This window comes from Nannospalax galili, unplaced genomic scaffold (assembly GCF_000622305.1).
Source record: "Nannospalax galili isolate Female #2095 unplaced genomic scaffold, S.galili_v1.0 scaffold154, whole genome shotgun sequence".
Taxonomy (NCBI): Eukaryota; Metazoa; Chordata; class Mammalia; order Rodentia; family Spalacidae; genus Nannospalax; species Nannospalax galili.
This window is the reverse complement of record NW_008335281.1, coordinates 389,148-407,965: the sequence shown is the minus strand read 5'-3', so window position 1 is coordinate 407,965 and position 18,818 is coordinate 389,148. Positions and strand designations below refer to the sequence as shown.

Below are 18,818 nucleotides of genomic sequence, written 5' to 3'. Positions count from 1 at the left end.
GCTGTAAAGCTAAAAATTACAGCAAATTTTGAAAGAGATGCATCTTAGCTCTGGAAATTGTTATTGAATATATCAATGCTGTTGTAATGAAATGCTTCTTCTAATTATATGGTTATTAAATAAATAATTAAAAAAAAAAAAGAGCACTGCTCTTGCAGAGGACCTGAGTTCAGTTACTGGCACCCATGTCAGCTAGATTACAACCACCTATAACTCTAGCTCCAAGGGATTCGACACCCTTATCTGAACTCTGTGGGTACCTTCATTCACATGTGCACATACCCACACACACATATATACATAATTAAAATTAAAATACGATTTTCTTAGAGATTGTGTTTGTTCATGTATATACACAAAAATGCACACAAGTATGTGTTCATATTCTATGAGTTAGAGTTGGTTAACAGTTTTGGTAAGTTATTTTCCATTTATGAATCTAGAATTCCACATTTACAAGAGTACTTTTCCAAGAGAGTTCTGGTATGCTTCCTGAACTTGCCCTGTAGAACAACTATCTAACCACACTTGTCTTCTGACACTTTCAGGACTTAACCCAAGAGATGGAACTGCAAGCCGACAAGCTCAAATGGCTGAACAGAACAGAACTGGAAATGCTTTCCGATGAAAGCCTGAGTTTGCGTCAAAGAGATAAACTTTCAGAAAGTTTAAGAACTGTAAATGCGATGTGGAATAAGGTATGCATGTGGAATTCCTCTATCATAGTTTTCCTATTTACTAATCTTTGAAATTTCATTTATTGTGCGTGTATGTGTGGAAAACTTGGGGGAGTCCCTTATTTCCTTTTACCATGTAGGTCTGGAGATGGAACTCAGGTTGTTGGTCTTGGTACTAAGCACCTTTACCCGCTGAACCGTCTCACTGGCCCATACTTACTGATTTTATGTTCTAAGAAATGTGCTCTTGTCACTTTTTTAAGTATATCCAGAAACAAGTGGTTTACTGACATTTATTCATCCTTAGAATGACCTTTGCCTCACTGATAGTCACATGTAATATCAAAGAATGTATTTTATTTTACATGGAATTCTTTTTCCTAGGAGATTTATATGTTATGTACCACATTGCAACTATATATTGGAATTAGGCAAGAAAATGCCAGTAATTACATTCTGAAAATTAAGACCTTAAAATAGCTTCTTGATGTCCCACATATGTCACATATGTGTTTATTTTTAGAGATTTTATTCCTTCACTATAAACATATTATTAGACTCCAGAAACATGTGACTAAAATTGGACTGAAATAAGAATCATTTTCCATGTATAATTACTAATTTGCAGTTGAAATGGTTAAAGGTAGATAAGATCATAGGGTTCTTTTTATTTTGGCTGGATACTTGCTGTATCAGGGTATGTGATCTGTCTGGGACATTGAAAGGATAGACAGTCATTTTGACTGTTAGTCATTTCTCTCTTTTTCATCCCTATTAAACTGGAAGTCATAGTGAGTGTGTTGGTAAACATCTGTAGTTCTGGCACATGGGAGGCTAAGGCAGCAGGAGGATATAGTCAAAGCCCACCTGGGGTATATAATGAGATCCTATCTCTAAAGAAGGGGGAGGAGGAGGGGGAGGGGGAGGAGGAAGAACGAAGGAAGTAGAAGAAAAAAGAAATAGTTATCACCGAGCATCTACTGATACATATGCTTTCTAGATCCAGCCTCTGTGATTAAGAAGAGTCACCTAAGAATCTGTATTTCTAGACTGGACTCCCCCATATGCACTATACTTCTGTGTTCAACTGCCTGTTCAGCCTTTCTGCTTAGATGTCTAATAGACATCTCGAAACTTACAGACTTGAACTTCTGATTTCTGCCTTCCCCTTGTGCCTCAGTGTACACCTCACTAGTTAATGCCAGCTACACCTTTATTATTGCCTGTTAGCAACCTTGGAGTCATTATTATGATGTGTGTGTCTATGTATGAAATATATATACATATATACACTGATACATATTTATGTATATGTGAATTATATCTCAATCAAGAGAAAACTCTTCTCACAACAAAACAAAAACAAACCCTATAATACTTTGAAGTCACTGTCATCAGCTTCTCCCATGTACTTGATGAATGTTTTAAAGGACAGACAGATGGCTATATGTGCTAAGGCATATAAGAGCAGAATTTTGATAATTGTAGATGTTGGGTGGCCCTTGAATGTTTCCTTTATAATTGTTTCAACTTTCATCAATTTGACTACATTTCCTGACTTCCTATTGCCACTAACTTGTCCCAAGCCATCACCATCTATTGTCTTGGTAACTGGCAAATGCTCTTCCCTGGTCTCCTCTGCTACGATCTATCAGCATTTTCTCAGCAAAGCAGCCTGAGCCTTGTTAAGATATAAGTCAGATCCAGGAACTTCTGTGAACAAAGTCTACTAATGATTTTCTGTCTTACTGAGAGTAAAAGTCCAAGTCCTTACTGTGATGCATAAGGCCCCTCATGGGCTGAGTTCCTGTTATCTCTGGCTTTATCTGATACCCTCTCCCCCGCTGCTCTCCTTTCTAGACACACTGGTTCCTGTATTGCTTGACAATATTTTTATTTAACACAGAGGATATGGGTTCATATTGTGGAAAAAGGGCATGGTGTTCAGTTTGGGAGCTTCATGGGCTGAGTTCCTGTTATCTCTGGCTTTATCTGATACCCTCTCCCCCCCTGCTCTCCTTTCTAGACACACTGGTTCCTGTATTGCTTGACAAAGTCAGTTTGTCCTTACTCAATCAGAGCACATATTTTTATTTAACACAGAGGATATGGGTTCGTATTGTGGAAAAAGGGCATGGTGTTCAGTTTGGGAGTTCTGTGCTAGACAACACTGAAGCTTCCATTATTGCAGGACTTCATGTGGATGTTAATATCATCCACAGGGAATTATGAATATCTAAGACCAGGCAATGCTTGTTGCGTGGGGACTCTCACACACATGAAGAGACACTCCACTGGGATAGTCCATCCATTCTTTCTTTCACACACTATGGCAGCTTTTTGTTCCATTCTGACTTGATGCAAGGTACCATTTTAAGAATAAGAAATACAGAAAGCAGTGTGACCCTGCTTCTCACCCTGAGAGCTTGTCATAGGTGAGACAAGGAGACAAGCATTAAAACACAGAGGCTGGGAGCATGTAGGTGCAGCACCCAGCAGACTTTGGGGTAACTCAGGAAGGTCTGGGGGAGGAAATCTTATTCAGGCTAATTTATGAAGGATGAGTAAGTACTGATCAGATGAGGAATGGCTTTGTAGGAGGGGTGGGGCAGCAGGTGAAAGGGACTAGAGGACTCAGAATGAACACCATGCAACTGAGTCCTGGAAGTAGTGCAGTATGGCGTAGATGGCTGAGAGATGCCTGCAGAGACCAGACCCTGGGGCCATCGCCATACATGGTGTTCTATGGAATTTAGCTCCATCTTGACAAGAATTCACTACTTTGAGGGAATAGACAACTATTAATGGATTTAAAGTGGAAGAGATTTGTATTTGAAAGACCATATATCTTTATTGCAGGAAAGGATGAAGTCATCCTAAGAATCAAAATAGAAAGATCAGTTAGAGTTCTGAGAAGAGCTTATAAAGGGGCTGTCAGGGAGGACAGTGAATTGAGATTTGGACATGTCTGAATATACAGCTGACAGAATCGAACCCCAGGTATATTATGAGGAATATTTAGTCTCTGAAAACTCCATATGGGAAAATGTGGGCCACCAGGACACAGAAAAAGGGTCCAGGGTCAAGGGTAAGAAGACCCCAAATTTATCCTGTCCATGGTGGTATTTAATGGATAAACAGAGAAAAATGTGCTGATGAAGAAAATTTAGGGAGGTAGGAAGAAAGTCAGACTTGCAGTGTATCAACAGGCTTCATGGGTTGGGAGGGGAGCAGACAGCTTCATGATATGAATGAGTCACAGCAGGTAAGGACAGGTAAGCATTCTTGGGAGTAATGTCAGAGGACGGAAGGGCTCCTGCAAGACTGCAGTGGAGAGTGAAGGTGGAGATGCAAATCTAGGTGTCAGTGGAAAGAAAATTGGCCAAGCGGTCATTTAGAACAGTGCCTGTCTTGTGAAGATGAGGTCATCTTTATTCACGTAGCACCCTTCTCTCTCTGCTACAGATATGCAAAGAATTGCCTGGCATACAGAAGATACGCACCCAGGAGCCTTGCTTGGCTTCACAGATGAGAGTTGCTGGTAAGATACATTTACTCTTCAGCAATGTTGTCAATGTAGAAAAATCAGGACATGAGCATCTTATGTAAACTAGAAAAATGTAACACCATTATGCAATTGCTGTTTTATATTGTAAATTCAAGACTATTTGGCTGCTCAGCATGGGGAAGCCGTTGACTCTTATGGGTGAAAAGACTTGCCTTTCCTTGAATGAAAGAAACACCCTGAGTCCTGCTGAAGGAAGGGGAGAGACTGGGTGGGAAATAGGAGGTAAATTTAATGGATATAGACACCTTTACATCAGGTATGACCTGCCGTGGCAGCATGTGCTTAGCATGTGCACTTTGGGCCTGGTCACGGTGTAGAAGTTGTTGGAAGTGAGAGGGGAGGGGGTTTTGATCGCCCCACATCCAGGGAAGCTATGTGCTGGCAAATGCCATTCCCTTAGATAAGGAAAGAGGCATGTTTTCTCACAATTCCTTTTCTTATTTCCTTCTCTTTTTCTGCCAAGTAGATCACAGAGCTGTTCCTGCTGCCTTGCCAGCTCCCCTAACCTTCTCGCTCTATGTGCAATCTGTTGGGTCACCTAGTGAAACCTCTCACACCAGCTGCTGCTGGTCTTTCTTTGTGTTCCTCCCTCACCACCTCTCCCTTTACAGCCCCGCCCACCTGCTACTTCTTACCCGCTGTCGCCTTTCTTCCTCTACCTCCTCCACCTCCTCTTCTTCCCCCTGAGAGGACAGAAAAATGTGATGAACGACACAGTTTCTTCTTCACTTCTTGATATTGCAGGCTTGTTTGTGGCTCTGTGTGATCTGCATTACTTGTTTTTCCTAGCGCTTTGCACCAGAAATCCCTGGGGCCTGATTGGTTTTCTTGATTCATACCTAAAACACTTGAATTGACATTTTGCTGACTCACAAAGAATACAGTTTCAACTCCATGCCTGTAAGGAAAGGATTTGCTGCATTTTGAAAGGTTGCAATGAGTTGTCTTTATAAAGCATCGTTTTGACTAAGGAGCAGTAAAATTTGCGTATATACTTAGAAGTATAACTGGCCAATGACAGAACCATACTTTGCATTAGGTTTTCAGTTTGTTCTTTTCAAGACAGTCATCCCTGGAACAGATAAAAGACCTGAAGCTAATCTCATGACTTTCTTCCTGCACATGTTTTTATTTTATTTTTTAATTATGTGTATGTGTGTGAGTATGTACCCATAGAGGCCAGAAGAGGGCGTTGGGTCCCCTGGAGCTGGAGTTATAGGCAGTTGTGAGCCATGCAGCTTGGGTGCAGAGAACAGAACTCAGGTCCTTTGCAAGAGGAGTAAGTGCTCTTAATTACTGAGCCATCTGTCCAGCCCCTTCATAATGTCTTAATTTATTTTTTTCTTTTTAAAAAATCCTTTCAAAAACTAAAATGAACTATTTAAAATGAATAATTCTGCCAGGTATGGTAGTGTATGCCTTTAATCCCATCACTCAGGGGACAGAGGCAGTGAGGCAGATACAAAGGCAGATCTGTGAGTTGGAGACCAGCCTGGTCTACATAGCAAGTTCCAGGACAACTAGGGCTACATAGTGACACCCTGTCTCAGAAAGAAAAAAAAGAGGGGGCTAGAGAGATGACTCAGCAGTTAAGAGCACTGGCTGCTCTTGCGGAGGACCCGGGTTCGAATCCCAGCACCCACATAGTGGTTAGCAACCATCCATAACTCCAGTTCCAGGGAATTTGGCATTCCCTTCTGGCTTCTACAGACATTGCACAGCACAAGTGCACTTACACACATGCAGGCAGCATGCTCATACACATTAAATAAATAAATAAATAAATATTTTTAAAAATCAGGGGTATTTAGGGCATCACAGCACTGTGCAAACTTTCCCTGTATCTAACTTCAAAATATCTCCGTTACTCTGAATGGAGGGGTCTTGCTATTGAGAGGTCACTTCTACTCCTAGCTCCTGGCATCCACCAGTTGCATTCTAGCCTCAAGAGTTTGTCTCTCTTGAGGGTCTCCTATAAATGGAATCTCACAAGGTTCCTTTGATTTAGTATACAAAATTTCAAAATGGTTGCTTATCAATATGTTTAAAAAATAACAGTACAGTCAGGCGTGGTGGTGCATGCCTTTAATCCCAGCACTAGGGAGGCAGAGACAGGATCTCTTGTGAGTTCGAGGCCAACCTGGTCTACATAGTGAGTTCCAGGCCAGCTGGGGCTACAGGGACACGCTGTCTCAAAAAGATTTAAAAAAAAAAAAAATAGTAGTACTAAATCTGTTATAGTCTAACAAAATATGTTTTTATGGCATTATTGTTACCTGTGTTTCAAAGCAACAGAAAATTAAGAAAGTGACATCACTTTACCTTTTCTAAACCTCTTAAGTGGGGCTGCTGGAGAGATGGCTCAGCAATTCAGTGCACAGTCGCAGAGGACCCGGGCTTGGTTCCCAGCACCCACATATCAGCTAACAACTGTTCTAGTGGATCCAATACCTTCTGGGGATCTTCTGGCCTCTGCCAGCACTGCATGCGTGGGTTCACTTTCACACATGCAGGCAAAATACTCTTACGTGCAGAATAAAAATAAATAAATAATATTTAAAAACAAACTAAACCAAAAACCTCTTAAGCCTCTGGCTTCACAGAAGAAAACTAGATTCTCATTCCCCCTTCTGTGTTTGGTGTGTTGTGATGACATGTCACGTAGTTTCCAGTGAAGTGCCCCTGTGTACCTAGGAGAGAAAGAAAAGCAAATGACACGATGATGAAGATGGTAACAGTGGTGGTTTAATCATCCAGATGTTTTAGAAGGGGCACGAGGAGGCCAGAACTTCGCTGTGACTTTGCCAGACTGTGACCTGTGTATGTAGTGTTTCGCTTTAATTTGTATTTTCTCAGTTTTTTAGTGAGTTTGAACATATTTTTCATATTTAATTTCCTTCTTTGTGTTTGTCTTTTGTGGGTTATCTATTTAGTTGTTTAAGACTGACCAAAAACAACAACAAAAAACAAGACAAGCATTTTGGTTACTAATTAATTCCACGTATATTGCAAACACCTTTTCAATCTTTTGAGGATTTAAAAAATACATATTTATGGTATCCTTTTCTGTGGTTTAAAACTTTTAAAGCCCATTAATAGCTTCTCTTTTTTATGTTTAGTGCTCTGAAATCATAAAGATACTCTTTCACATTTTTAGCTAACAGTTGCAGTTCTTATATTTAGTTCCTTAATTTTCATGCAATTAATTTTCCCATGATGCATGTGAGGTCAAATTCTGCCCCCTTACTTCCTCGAGCTACTTACCAAGCGACACTTTTTTCTGAACAGTAAATTTTTCTGCATTGATCTGTAATGTGGTCACTTCCAAGTCAGGTTTCTCGCCACCCATGCCCTGTGGCTCTTCTTTCCCCTTTTGTCTGTTTGAATGTCTGGGTTTATCTTATAGAGAGATGGTTATCATTGGTCCTTCTAAGACATCTGGATCATTAATAGCTGGAAGGCATGGGTCCTTACAGAAATACTTCTGTTAAGCTGGGGTTTTTTTTATGGCGGGGGATCAATTTCTATATTACTTTGCAAGTAGGAATTGGCATCTATGATTTTGCCATTGTACATGCAAACCATTAGGATTTTGATTAGACTTTCATTGAATTTACAGTATGCGTGTTTTAGATAATTATTTAATTCTGATCAAATACCCCTATACTAATATAGACTCCAGGTGGATTTATTTGTTAACCACATCTTATAGTAAAACTAAAGAAAAGTAGCAGTCAACGTCTCCTTAAAAACAAAGAGAGCACATTTATGAAATCTTTAAAAGAAAGACAAGAGTTTCTAACTTAAAAGCTTGGGAAGGCCCGTGAGATGGTTCAGCAGTTGACAGAGCTTGCCATGCACCCTGAGGACCTGACTTTGGTGACCGGAACCCATGGTGGAAGGTGAGAACCAACTTCTGAAAGTTGTCTTCTAACTTCCACATACACATGGAGAATAATGGTCCATCAAAGATTTATGAATTTGGCTATGTCGTTTGTTAGTATATATGCATTTACAAAGAAGCTGGAGGGAGAGGGCGAGGAGAAAGGGAAGGAGAGAACGCACACACACCCCAAATCTCCAGACAGAAGCATTGTTTTTTTTAAATATTTTATTATTATTTTATGTCTATGAGTGTACTGCCTGCATGTATGTATGTGAGTGCATCCGTGTTGTGCAATGCCGCGGAGGTCAGAAGAGGGTTTTGGATTCCCCTGGAACTGGAGTTAAGGATGGTTCATAGCCATCATGTGGGTGCTGGGAATCGAACCCAGGTCCTCTGCAAGAGCGGTCAGTGCTCTTAACCGTTGAGCCATCTCTCTAGCTCCAGAAGCATTGTTTTAAACACTGAGGCAAGGGGTTATTTTTTTCATACAAATTAATAAGGAAGCAGATTTTTAAAAACATATGCAGTTATGAAAACACCATATTTGGCTCACAAGTACGAAAAATAACCTCCATTGAAGTAATAAAATACCCACTAAAATAATGGTGACAGGTGTGCATTTGTCTACTGAAATCAAATCCTGTTGGCCAGTGTTGCCAAGTATTCAGCAGTGCAGGCTCTGCTGTTGGTGATCTGAATTCCATTTAGTAAGGAGTATTAAAATACTTGGATTTAAACGTTTTCTGATCCAGTGATTCTATGTTTAGAAATCTCTGCTAAGTTGGTAACTGGAAATGTAGGAAACACTATTCACAAAAAGATATAAGTTCTTTGCTAAAGAACAAATTTCAGGAGCAGTCCACATGCCCAGCTGAAGGAAAAGGGTTTTGTAAAAGTCAGTGAGTGTGTGGGTAGATTGTTAGATAGGTATTCATGTTAGTGTTAAGGCTTAAACATGCACGTACCATAAAGTTAAATGAAAAAGTAAACACAAAGACTAGGAATGAACGGCTTTAAAATTCACCCAACAAAATAGTACTCCCCACTTTCTAATGCTTGGTGTGTTTTTTAATTTCTTTTAGTGTTAGTGTTGATCATGTGTGAGTTATTGCTGGCCTAGAATTTTCTGGGGTTCTATTGAGTTGGATTTATGCTGTCAAATACATGTGAATATTTAAAACCATGTCATAGCATTTCAATGTGAATCTTAGACATCCTTCTTTTGGTCTTTTTTTTTTTTTTTTTTGTTTGGTTTTGATACAGGGTCTCCCTGTAGCCCTAGCTGGCCTGGATTTGCTATGGAGATCTGGCTGGCCTCGAACTCACAGAAATCTGTCTGCTTCTGCCTCCCAAGTGCTGGGATTATAGGCGTGCGCTACCACGCCCAGCTTCTTAAAATTTTGAGACAGGGTCTCCCTGTAGCCTCAACTGGCCTGGACCTCACTCTATAGATCAGGGTGACCTCACTCTCAGAGAGATCCACCTGCCTCTAACTCTGCAGTGCTGGGATTATAGGAGTGGACCACCACACCAGTTTAGAGACTTTAAGATTTTTTTTTTTTTTGTCTTTTTTGAGACAGGGTCTCCCTGTAGCCCCAGCTGTCCTGGAACTCACTATGTAGACCAGGCTGGCCTTGAACTCACAGAGATCCACCTGCCTCTGCCTCCCAAGTGCTGGGATTATAGGTGTGTGCCACTACGCAGAGACTTTTAGATTTTTGACAGGAAATTTTACTTAATACATACAGATGCAAGTTGTGTATATATACCACTATGTGTATCTATGTATGTATAAGTACATGTATGTGCCACTATATTCCATAATCATGATATACTATTGATCTATTTCCATTTTGCTGCTTTTTAAATTTCAGCTCATCCTAACGTCCAAAAGGTGGTACTGCTGTCGTCTGCATCAGACACTCCTGTGCGTGCCCCAGAGATCTCTGTTCCTGCTGATCTGGATAAAACCATCACAGAACTGGCCGATTGGCTGGTATTGATCGACCAAATGCTGAAGTCCAACATTGTGACTGTGGGGGATGTGGAAGAGATCAATAAGACAGTTTCCCGGATGAAAGTAGGTGCATAGTATAAAGGCTTGTCATGGCACCACCCCCAGTAGAGGTTACCTGAGAGTACCTTGGATCTCATTTGTTTACCCTCAACTCTGAGAGAAAAAGATTTAAAATATCCTTTGTCCACCAATCAGCCATCCAGCATTAGTTCCAAAGAGTAACTTTTCTTCTGTTTCTGAGAGCAAGCTGACGAACTTGAGGTCAAGATGCAGTATAAAAATCTTAACACTGTAGACTTTATAAAGCTGAGGACAGCAGTGTAGCAAACAGCTTCTCCATTTAGTGCCCACTCTGATGAGGAATAATTCATAAAAGAACTTCTGTATCTTAGATTTCACAATGAGCTCATTTCACTTCTAACTTTAGAAATGAGAGTCTCCTCATGTGCTCTCTCTCTCTCTCTCTGTCTCTTTTTCTGTGTGTGTGTGTGTGTGTGTGTGTGTGTGTGTATTTTTTCTTACTGTACATATACATCTAGTAGTAACTTAGAAAGTTCTTTTTTCCATATTTAGTGTATGCTGGGCTATGGGTTGTCTGTTTTAGAGTAATACTGAAATACTGAAAAGACTATTCAAGATAGAAATGTCCATAATAATAAAAAATAATAGCAGCTGTTGCTAACTTTTACTAAGTGCTTAATGTGTGGTAGACATTTTTCTAAACAATTTACTTGTATTATCTCACTCCTTTAAGTCTGGTGAGGTCAGTTGTTTTATTCCTATGCTATCAAGAAGTTGAAACTTTTAAGAGGTGGAGACAGTAAGCACATGAAGCAAACAGATTGCTTTACAAAGCAGTGTCTAATAAAAGTTACAGGGCAAGCGTAGGCATGTGTTCAAGGAGACAGGCTGAGAAAGGAGCTGCTTCTACAGCCATGGGAGCAGACTCTGGGAATTTGAGATCCAGAGGTAAAGTGGTTGGCATCCCACGTAAAAGGGTGTGTGGTGAATGAGGAGCTTTAAGTTTAGCATTTGTGCAAGAAAGAAATGTGGCGGGAGGTGAGGTGGAAGAGGTAGCTGAGCTCTCCGTCAGGGCTTGCAAGGTGTGTAGAGTCCCGTGGACTTTGAGTCTGGAAGTAGTTGGCAAATCTCCCCTCTCCCTTTTCTTTTTCTTTTCTGAATTGTGGCTGGCAACTCCTGGTAACAATGCTTGGCTTTAGTAAGACTATGAGGATGGATGGGAGGCAAGAGATGCTTAAATCAAAGAAAAGAGCCCTCTTGGGGGGCTAAGGCGATGCTGTTGCAAATAGAGGAAATAAAAAGGAGGGAAAATGCAGTGCTAATGAGGGTTTGAGTCATATAGTTTGGATCTGATGTTCTGAGGGATGAAAATAAGCAACAGTCACAGAATTGTGCTCTGGGATCCAGGGTTGGAATGTGAGTTCCTCCTTTGTAAATACTTGTCCTCTAAGGAGGGATTGAAGCTTCCAGAATGAGTGAGATCAAGAGACAGGCTGGAAAAAAATCTTTTACCACACTGTGTGTACTAACTGTAGATTGTGTTTTCTAATCTTTATGGCATTTATTAATTCTTTAATTAAAATAGAGTCCTAAGAGACACAGTCCATCTAAAAGAGTTTTCATGTCTAAGTCGACTTAATTTGCAGTTATTGTAATTGCCTCTTTTCTAATATATCACCACTTTTACCCTTATGGGATGCTAGCATGTGTCACATGCACATGCAGAAGGTGTCAGTCTAAACGACTGTATACGTTTTCAAAGCATTTTTATGTAGATGTCCTTGATTTAATCTCAGACCTGATAGAATTTAGCTGTTGTTAAGACAGAGAGTTGAGATGTCTTTTGTAGTTACTTGGGTCATTAGTGGAAGACTTGAGATTTGAACCCAGGTCACGTGCTCTTCTTCTGCTACATTGCTAATGCTTTTTGACCCTTAGAGGAAGAAATCACACCTCTACAAGCACTTGGATGTCAGCAGACCTGTTTGCATATGGAACACCATGTTAACCTCCTTTCATCGTTTCTCTTCACAGATCACAAAGGCTGACTTGGAACAGCGCCACCCTCAGCTTGATTTTGTTTTTACATTGGCACAGAATTTGAAAAACAAAGCTTCTAGTTCCGATGTGAGAACAGCAATCACAGAAAAATGTGAGTTTTAAACCCATGACTATATGTTATCATCCACTTTCTTTAATGTTCACTACACATTTTCAAAGATTGTTCTACTAGAAGTTGATATTTGGTACTTGGTACTGTTTTCTTATTTATTTTTATTTTATGTGCATGAGTATGTTGCCTGTATGTATTCAAGTGCACTTATGTCATGCAATGCCCACGGAGGTCAGAAGAGGGCGCCGGATCCCCTGGAAGTGGAGTTAAAGATGCTTATTAGCTGCCACGTGGGTGCTGGGAATAGAACCTGAGTCTTCTGCAACAGCAGCCAGTGTTCTTAATCACTGAACCATCTCTCCAGCCCCATTGGTACTCTTTATTGAGGAAGAAATACAGCTTTTTAAAATGTTTTCACTTCTTGAGAATATATTCATAATTCCCTTATGTACTTTGTTCACAGATTTCTTTTTTCTTCTCTTAAGTTAGGATTTTGAGTTTTTTTAAAGTTTTCTTTTTAAATCCATGTGGATGTATGTGTCTACATGTGAGTATATTCCTGTGGGTGCCTGCAGAGGCCAGAAGAGGGAGTCAGATTCCTCAGAGATGGAGTTGCAAATTGGTGCAAGTTTCCTGATGTGAGTGCTGGGAACGGAACTCGGGTCCTCTGCAAGCACTCTTAACTACCGAGCCAGCTCTTCAGCTCCAGGATTTCTTTTGAAAGAATCAAAACTGGTGAAACTCATAGTCTCACAAATCCATTCTTCAATTACACTTTATTCACTGAAACTGGGTGTCACCAAGTTTTTTAACTCACCTCAGAATTCACTCCATACATGTCTGTTGAGCAGTTACCATGTGTCTTTTTGACGGGCCCTGAAGTGGGATGCTTTAGCTAAAGACAAAATTAGGCAACCTACAAAACGAGCATACAACAGCCTAACAAACAAATGTTCCTGTTTGGAATGAGATGGGGGCTCAGAAGGACCGTAAATGTTTGTGGGACACAGAGCAAGTCTGAATTCTCAAGAATGACATCTGATGACGGTCCCAACCTGTCTTCATTAGCCTCCCCTCCCCCTGCAGCCCTCGGCCCCCTCTGCAACCAGCCATCCCATGTTGTATATACTCTTTCAGACATCCAGGTGTCTCCCATTCACGTGCATTTTTATTTTTCCCTCTTTTGGTCTCTTCTCCCAAGGTGAAATTACTCAGCTGCTGAAGTGTCACCTCCTTTGTGAAGTTTTCTTTTCCCTCTTCTTTTCCCCATGAACCCTGTTTTCATCTCTAGGTCCTGCTGCAGCTGTAGCCCATCGTTTCATTGTGGCTCTCTTGGCTACTTTAGTTTTCTCTCCCATCTGTAGACTGTGAATACTGCCATTTCTGGCCCCTGGGCCTCCCATAGGGCCCAGTTCAGATGACGTTCTTAATGAATATACATTTCAGAATATAAACTGGGAGAATAAAATTGGGTCTTTTTTGAGGGAAGAAAGTTAACAATGTGCATAACAGGTGTGTTCTGCTTTCCAAATAAATGTAGTAGCAAGAGTTACTAGAGGAGATGTGTTAGCTAAGAACTTTCTGTGACTGGTGATATTGACTGATTTTCACTAAAAGAGCCATTTTTCTTTAATCTTCCTTGTTTCATTACTTGGTGGTTTCAGGGTCTTGTGTGATAGGGGACTCTGGAGTGGTCCTGCTTTCCCTTTTATGGAGGGACATCTTGGTTCATGGCACAAACCCATTTACAGCAACACTCCCATTTTGCTTTCTGATCATCTGCTCAGAGCTTATTTTAGTGATTTATTTATTTATTGAGACAGAGTCTCATATAGCCCAGGCTGCATTTAAACTTTCTGCGTAGATGTAGATGACCTCAAACTTCTGAATGACCTGCCTCTACCTCTTGAGTGCTGCTATTGCAGGCATTATGCAAGGGCTCCAATCATTATGCTAAGTTTATGGTTTGATGAATTGAACCCAGGGTTCTGTGCATAATAGGAAAGCATTCTACTGAGCTACAATCACAACCCTAATAGTTTTTTTTTTTCAACAAGATTTTCCATATCCTGAACATCTTCCCTTCCTCATGTGTTTCCCTCTTTTCTTTTCACGCCCTTTCTGTGTGTGTGTGTGTGTGTGTGTGTGTGTGTGTAGAAACTAAGTAGTCTTCATTGTTCCTTATGGTATGCAAAGGGCCCTTGTCAGCTGCAGTGTGCTACTCACAGAAACCTGTGTTCAGCACTTACAGTGAATAAGGTAATTTGCTTATTTGTTGTGATGAACCTGTGATATTTGTTGCCAGTTGATACTTTTAAGTTTTATTTGCACAAATTAATGAATTCTATTAGTAACAGAATTGGTCATAAGTACTTTATGATAGTTTTAGCTACCCTTAGGCTAAGACTTTGAGCCGTATCTTTACAGTGTTAAAGCAGCATGCAGCTGAGAATCTCATTGAGCAATTTTTTCAGTTATGACATGTAAATCTAACTTTCATCCTTCTGAATAATCATGAGTTGATAGCTTTTATGGTTCACAATAACCATATATTATTTTGAGAGTATTACCAGAATGTTCCATTGTAATTCAATTATTGGAATCTTCTCTTTAAAAAAAATTGTAGTATGTATGTTTTGTCTGCATATATGTATGTGTACCATCTGCATGCCTGATGCATAGGGAGACACAAAGAGGGTGTTGGATCCTTTGAAACTGGAGTTATAGATGGTTGTGAACTACCATGTGAGTCTGGGAACCTAACTTAGACCCTCTGCAAGAGCAGTGAGTGCTCTTACCCACTGAGCCATCTCTCCAGTCCCTTAACTGGAACCTTATCTTGGAGTTAGGTTCTTCTTAGGCTCAGTACTTCTCTGACCTTCAGTTGTCTAGTGTCCTGAAGTCAGCGAGCCCTGTGCTTGTCATCTGCCTGCTGCTGATATTCAGACCTATTATTTACTGGGATTTCAGTCCATTATTATGAACTTCCCCTGAAGTCATGAACTAAAAGTTCAACTTTCCTTAGATCTCTCTTTCCTTAGGTCTATGATTTAAAAAAAAAAAAGCAGCAAGAGGAGAGAGAGTGTCAGAAAGGGGGAGGAGAGAAGATGTGGGTCAGAGAGGCAGACATGGGTAAGCTGGAAACAGTGGGGAGAAAAAGGAAGTAATAGGAAAAAAAGCCAATATGAAAATTTGATGATGAAAAGCTCATAGGCTCCTAGAACTTGCCCTTTCTTTATTCACAGTATTTCTATTGAACTTGAATTTGTAAAAACACTACCTTGCTGGGTATAGTGGCACACACCTTTAATCCTAACACTCAGGAGGGAGAGGCAGGTGGATTTCTGAGATTGAGGCCAGCCTGGTCTACATAGTGAGTTTTAGGCCAACTGGTGATTACAAGGAATCCCTGCAGCCAAATAATAAAATAAATAAATAAATAAATAAATAAATAAAAATAAAATAAAAACATTACCTTTTAGAGATGTTTCATGTAAAGCAACTGTCAAATGTGTTCTTCAATAGTTTTTTTTTTAACCCACACTGCTTAAGAGACTTCTTTGAAGGCATCAAGAGACTGTATCTGTCTGTTGAAGTCCTGACACAGAGCACCATTAAAATTCTGCCTGTGTCAAATGTGTGTGAATGTAGAAACAGCCAGAGTACTGTTCTCTTTAGATTCTTTTTCGGCCACTTTATAATAGACATTTGTATTATGAGATGATTAGTGCATTTAAAGTAAAGTTTTAGGGGCTAGAGAGACGGCTCAGTTGTTAAGAGCGTATACTGCCAATCCTGAGTTCGGTTTCCAGCACCCACATCAGGCAGCTCACAAGCCTGTAACTCCAGCTCTGGGGGGGATCTGATGCCTTTGGCCTCCATGGGCATGTCCACTCACAAGTACATACCCACACAAGACACACAGACACACAGAGAAGCACAATAAAAATAATAAAATAAATTGTAAAAGTTTTATTCAGAATTGTTTTCCTCCTCAGGAGTAGTTTTATAAATACATTGAATAAAAGCTGGACTTGGTAGCGTAGACCTGTCTGTAACCTTAGCTGTGTGAGAGACCAAGGCAGGGGGATCACAGGTTCAAGGCCAGTCTGGGAAACATAGGAAGACCATAACGTACATAAATAAAATAATTTTTAAGGGTTGTGGATGTAGCTCAGTGTTTGCATTGCATGTGAGAGGCCCTGTTTGAACCGAGCACTGATATAAAATTTAGTGAGCTGGGTATGGTGGCACATGCTGATAATCCTAGTATTCAGGAGTCAGGCAGCAGGATCTCAAGTTGGAGACAGGTACAAAACCATATATATATATATATATATACACACACACACACATACACATACACATATCTATTATATATATGAAAACAGGACACAATATATAATATGCATTATTGTTATAGAGTATTACTAATTACATAATATAATATGACAAATTAGGATATTGTGTATTGTGCTGGATAGCTGTAGTTGTCAACTTGACACACCTGGGTTGAAGGAGCCTCAACTGGGGAATTGCCTCTATCGAACTGGCCTGTGGCCACATCTGTGGGGCATCTTCTTGATTATTGAGTGAAATGGGAGGGCCCAGCCCACTGTGGGTGGTACCACCCCTGGGCAGGTGGCCCTATGCTTTATAAGAAAGGTTGAGCAAGGTCCAGAGGAGCGAGCCATTAAACAGCGTTCCTCCATGGCCTGTGCTCTAGCTCCTGCCTCCAGGTTCCTGCCCTGAGTTCCTACCCTGGGCTCCCTGATGAATTGTGACCCGAGAGATGTAAGACAAATAAACTCTTTCCTCCCCAAGTTGGTATTGGTTAGAATGTTTTGTCACAGTTGGAAAGCAGACTAGAACATATATGTAGATATTATTATGGCGACATATATTAGAGTTCCTTTAAGACATGTGTATCATTTTGTCCCTTTCTATTTCTAGATTTATTTATGACAAATCTAGGATCGGGTATTTTTCTCTCTTCTGACCATCAATGTTGAGGCCTCCCCAAGTTGGTATTGGTTAGAATGTTTTGTCACAGTTGGAAAGCAGACTAGAACATATATGTAGATATTATTATGGCGACATATATTAGAGTTCCTTTAAGACATGTGTATCATTTTGTCCCTTTCTATTTCTAGATTTATTTATGACAAATCTCGGATCGGGTATTTTTCTCTCTTCTGACCATCAATGTTGAGGGTTTTTTTTTTTTTTTGGTTCTGTTTCCCAGTGGAAAAGGTGAAGACCCAGTGGGAGAGCACGCAGCATGGTGTGGAGCTGCGGCAGAGGCAGCTTGAGGACATGATCTCAGATAGCCTGCGGTGGGATGACCACAGGGAGGAGACTGAAGAACTCATGAGAAAATTCGAGGCTCGGCTCTACATGCTTCAGCAGGCCAGACGGGATCCACTTAGCAAACAGATTTCTGATAACCAGGTAAGACTCATTGGGTAGTTTTTGGTGGCACCATTTGTTGTATTATTATTATTTTTTCTATTGCTAAATATTCTTAGGTGCCTGCCAAGTTTTCCCATTGATCATAAAGGTTTTGGTTATTTTGGAAAGATTCCTAGAGGCATGCCAAATAAAGAGTGTGCATTTTTGCAAATGGACCCATAAACAAACATCTTACAAAGAAAACATCTTCAGGGTTTCAGAAACCTCATTTATTCCCTTTCTTGCTTACCCTGGAGGATATATAACATTTTCTGAGACTTTCATATAAGTGCTACTATAGAGCACATCAGTTTCTGAGTATAGTTACTTTTAATATTTAATATTGATGGTTCTGTTAATAGTAGGTATATCTTCTGTGGACAGCTGGATTATAGAATTGATAATGTTGAACACTTGTGGTGTGTTTAAAGTGTGTTATTTTAAATTCCTTCTGCAATCATAGAAAACATTCTTGAATTAGAGGTGTGGCCACGTACTTATGCTTTGGTAAACATTGTACTCACCCTTCAGATAGTCTGAGATTAAAGATTGGAAGAATTGACCAATACAGTAATCTAGAATGTATGAAAAATGAAATCTAAAGCCTGGAAACATATTTGAAATCTTCACACATGTAGCCTTCCCATGGTATAGTGTAAGAGCCAAGTGGCCAGGTCTGCTGGGTTCTCAATTGTTCTGTGTGTTTGTGGTGTCTGCCGATTTTCCAGAGTAATAGCAGAGCCCTGGGGCACATAACTAGAAGAATCTAACTAAAAAATGATCACCAGGGACTGGAAAGATGGTTCAGTTCTTAAGAGTGCTGACTGCTCTTGAAAGGACCTGGGTTTAGTTCCCAGCAGCCACATGACAACTGACAACCATTCATAATCCCAGTTCCAGGGGATCCAGTGCCCTCTTCTAGCCTCTGAAGGCATTGGATGTATGTGATGCACTTATGTACATGCAAACAAAGCATTACCCACATAAAATAAAAAGAAATAAATAGATAATTTAAAAAGTGATCCCCTGTATTTCCATCCTCATACCCAGATCACAATTGGCCTTCAGGATCCATGTCTGTAGAT

The 18,818-nt window shown here is 40.3% G+C and overlaps 1 protein-coding gene across 1 annotated transcript in view; it reads left to right on the top strand.

Moving 5' to 3' along the window:
• Positions 1–18,818, top strand: part of Utrn (utrophin) — a gene marked incomplete in the record, with an annotated part of 557,450 nt that overhangs the window by 247,987 nt on the left and 290,645 nt on the right. The window contains 5 exon segments of the mRNA XM_029561956.1: positions 549–698; positions 4,143–4,218; positions 10,006–10,211; positions 12,204–12,321; positions 17,528–17,733. Of these exon segments, the coding sequence (XP_029417816.1) occupies positions 549–698; positions 4,143–4,218; positions 10,006–10,211; positions 12,204–12,321; positions 17,528–17,733 (756 nt within the window).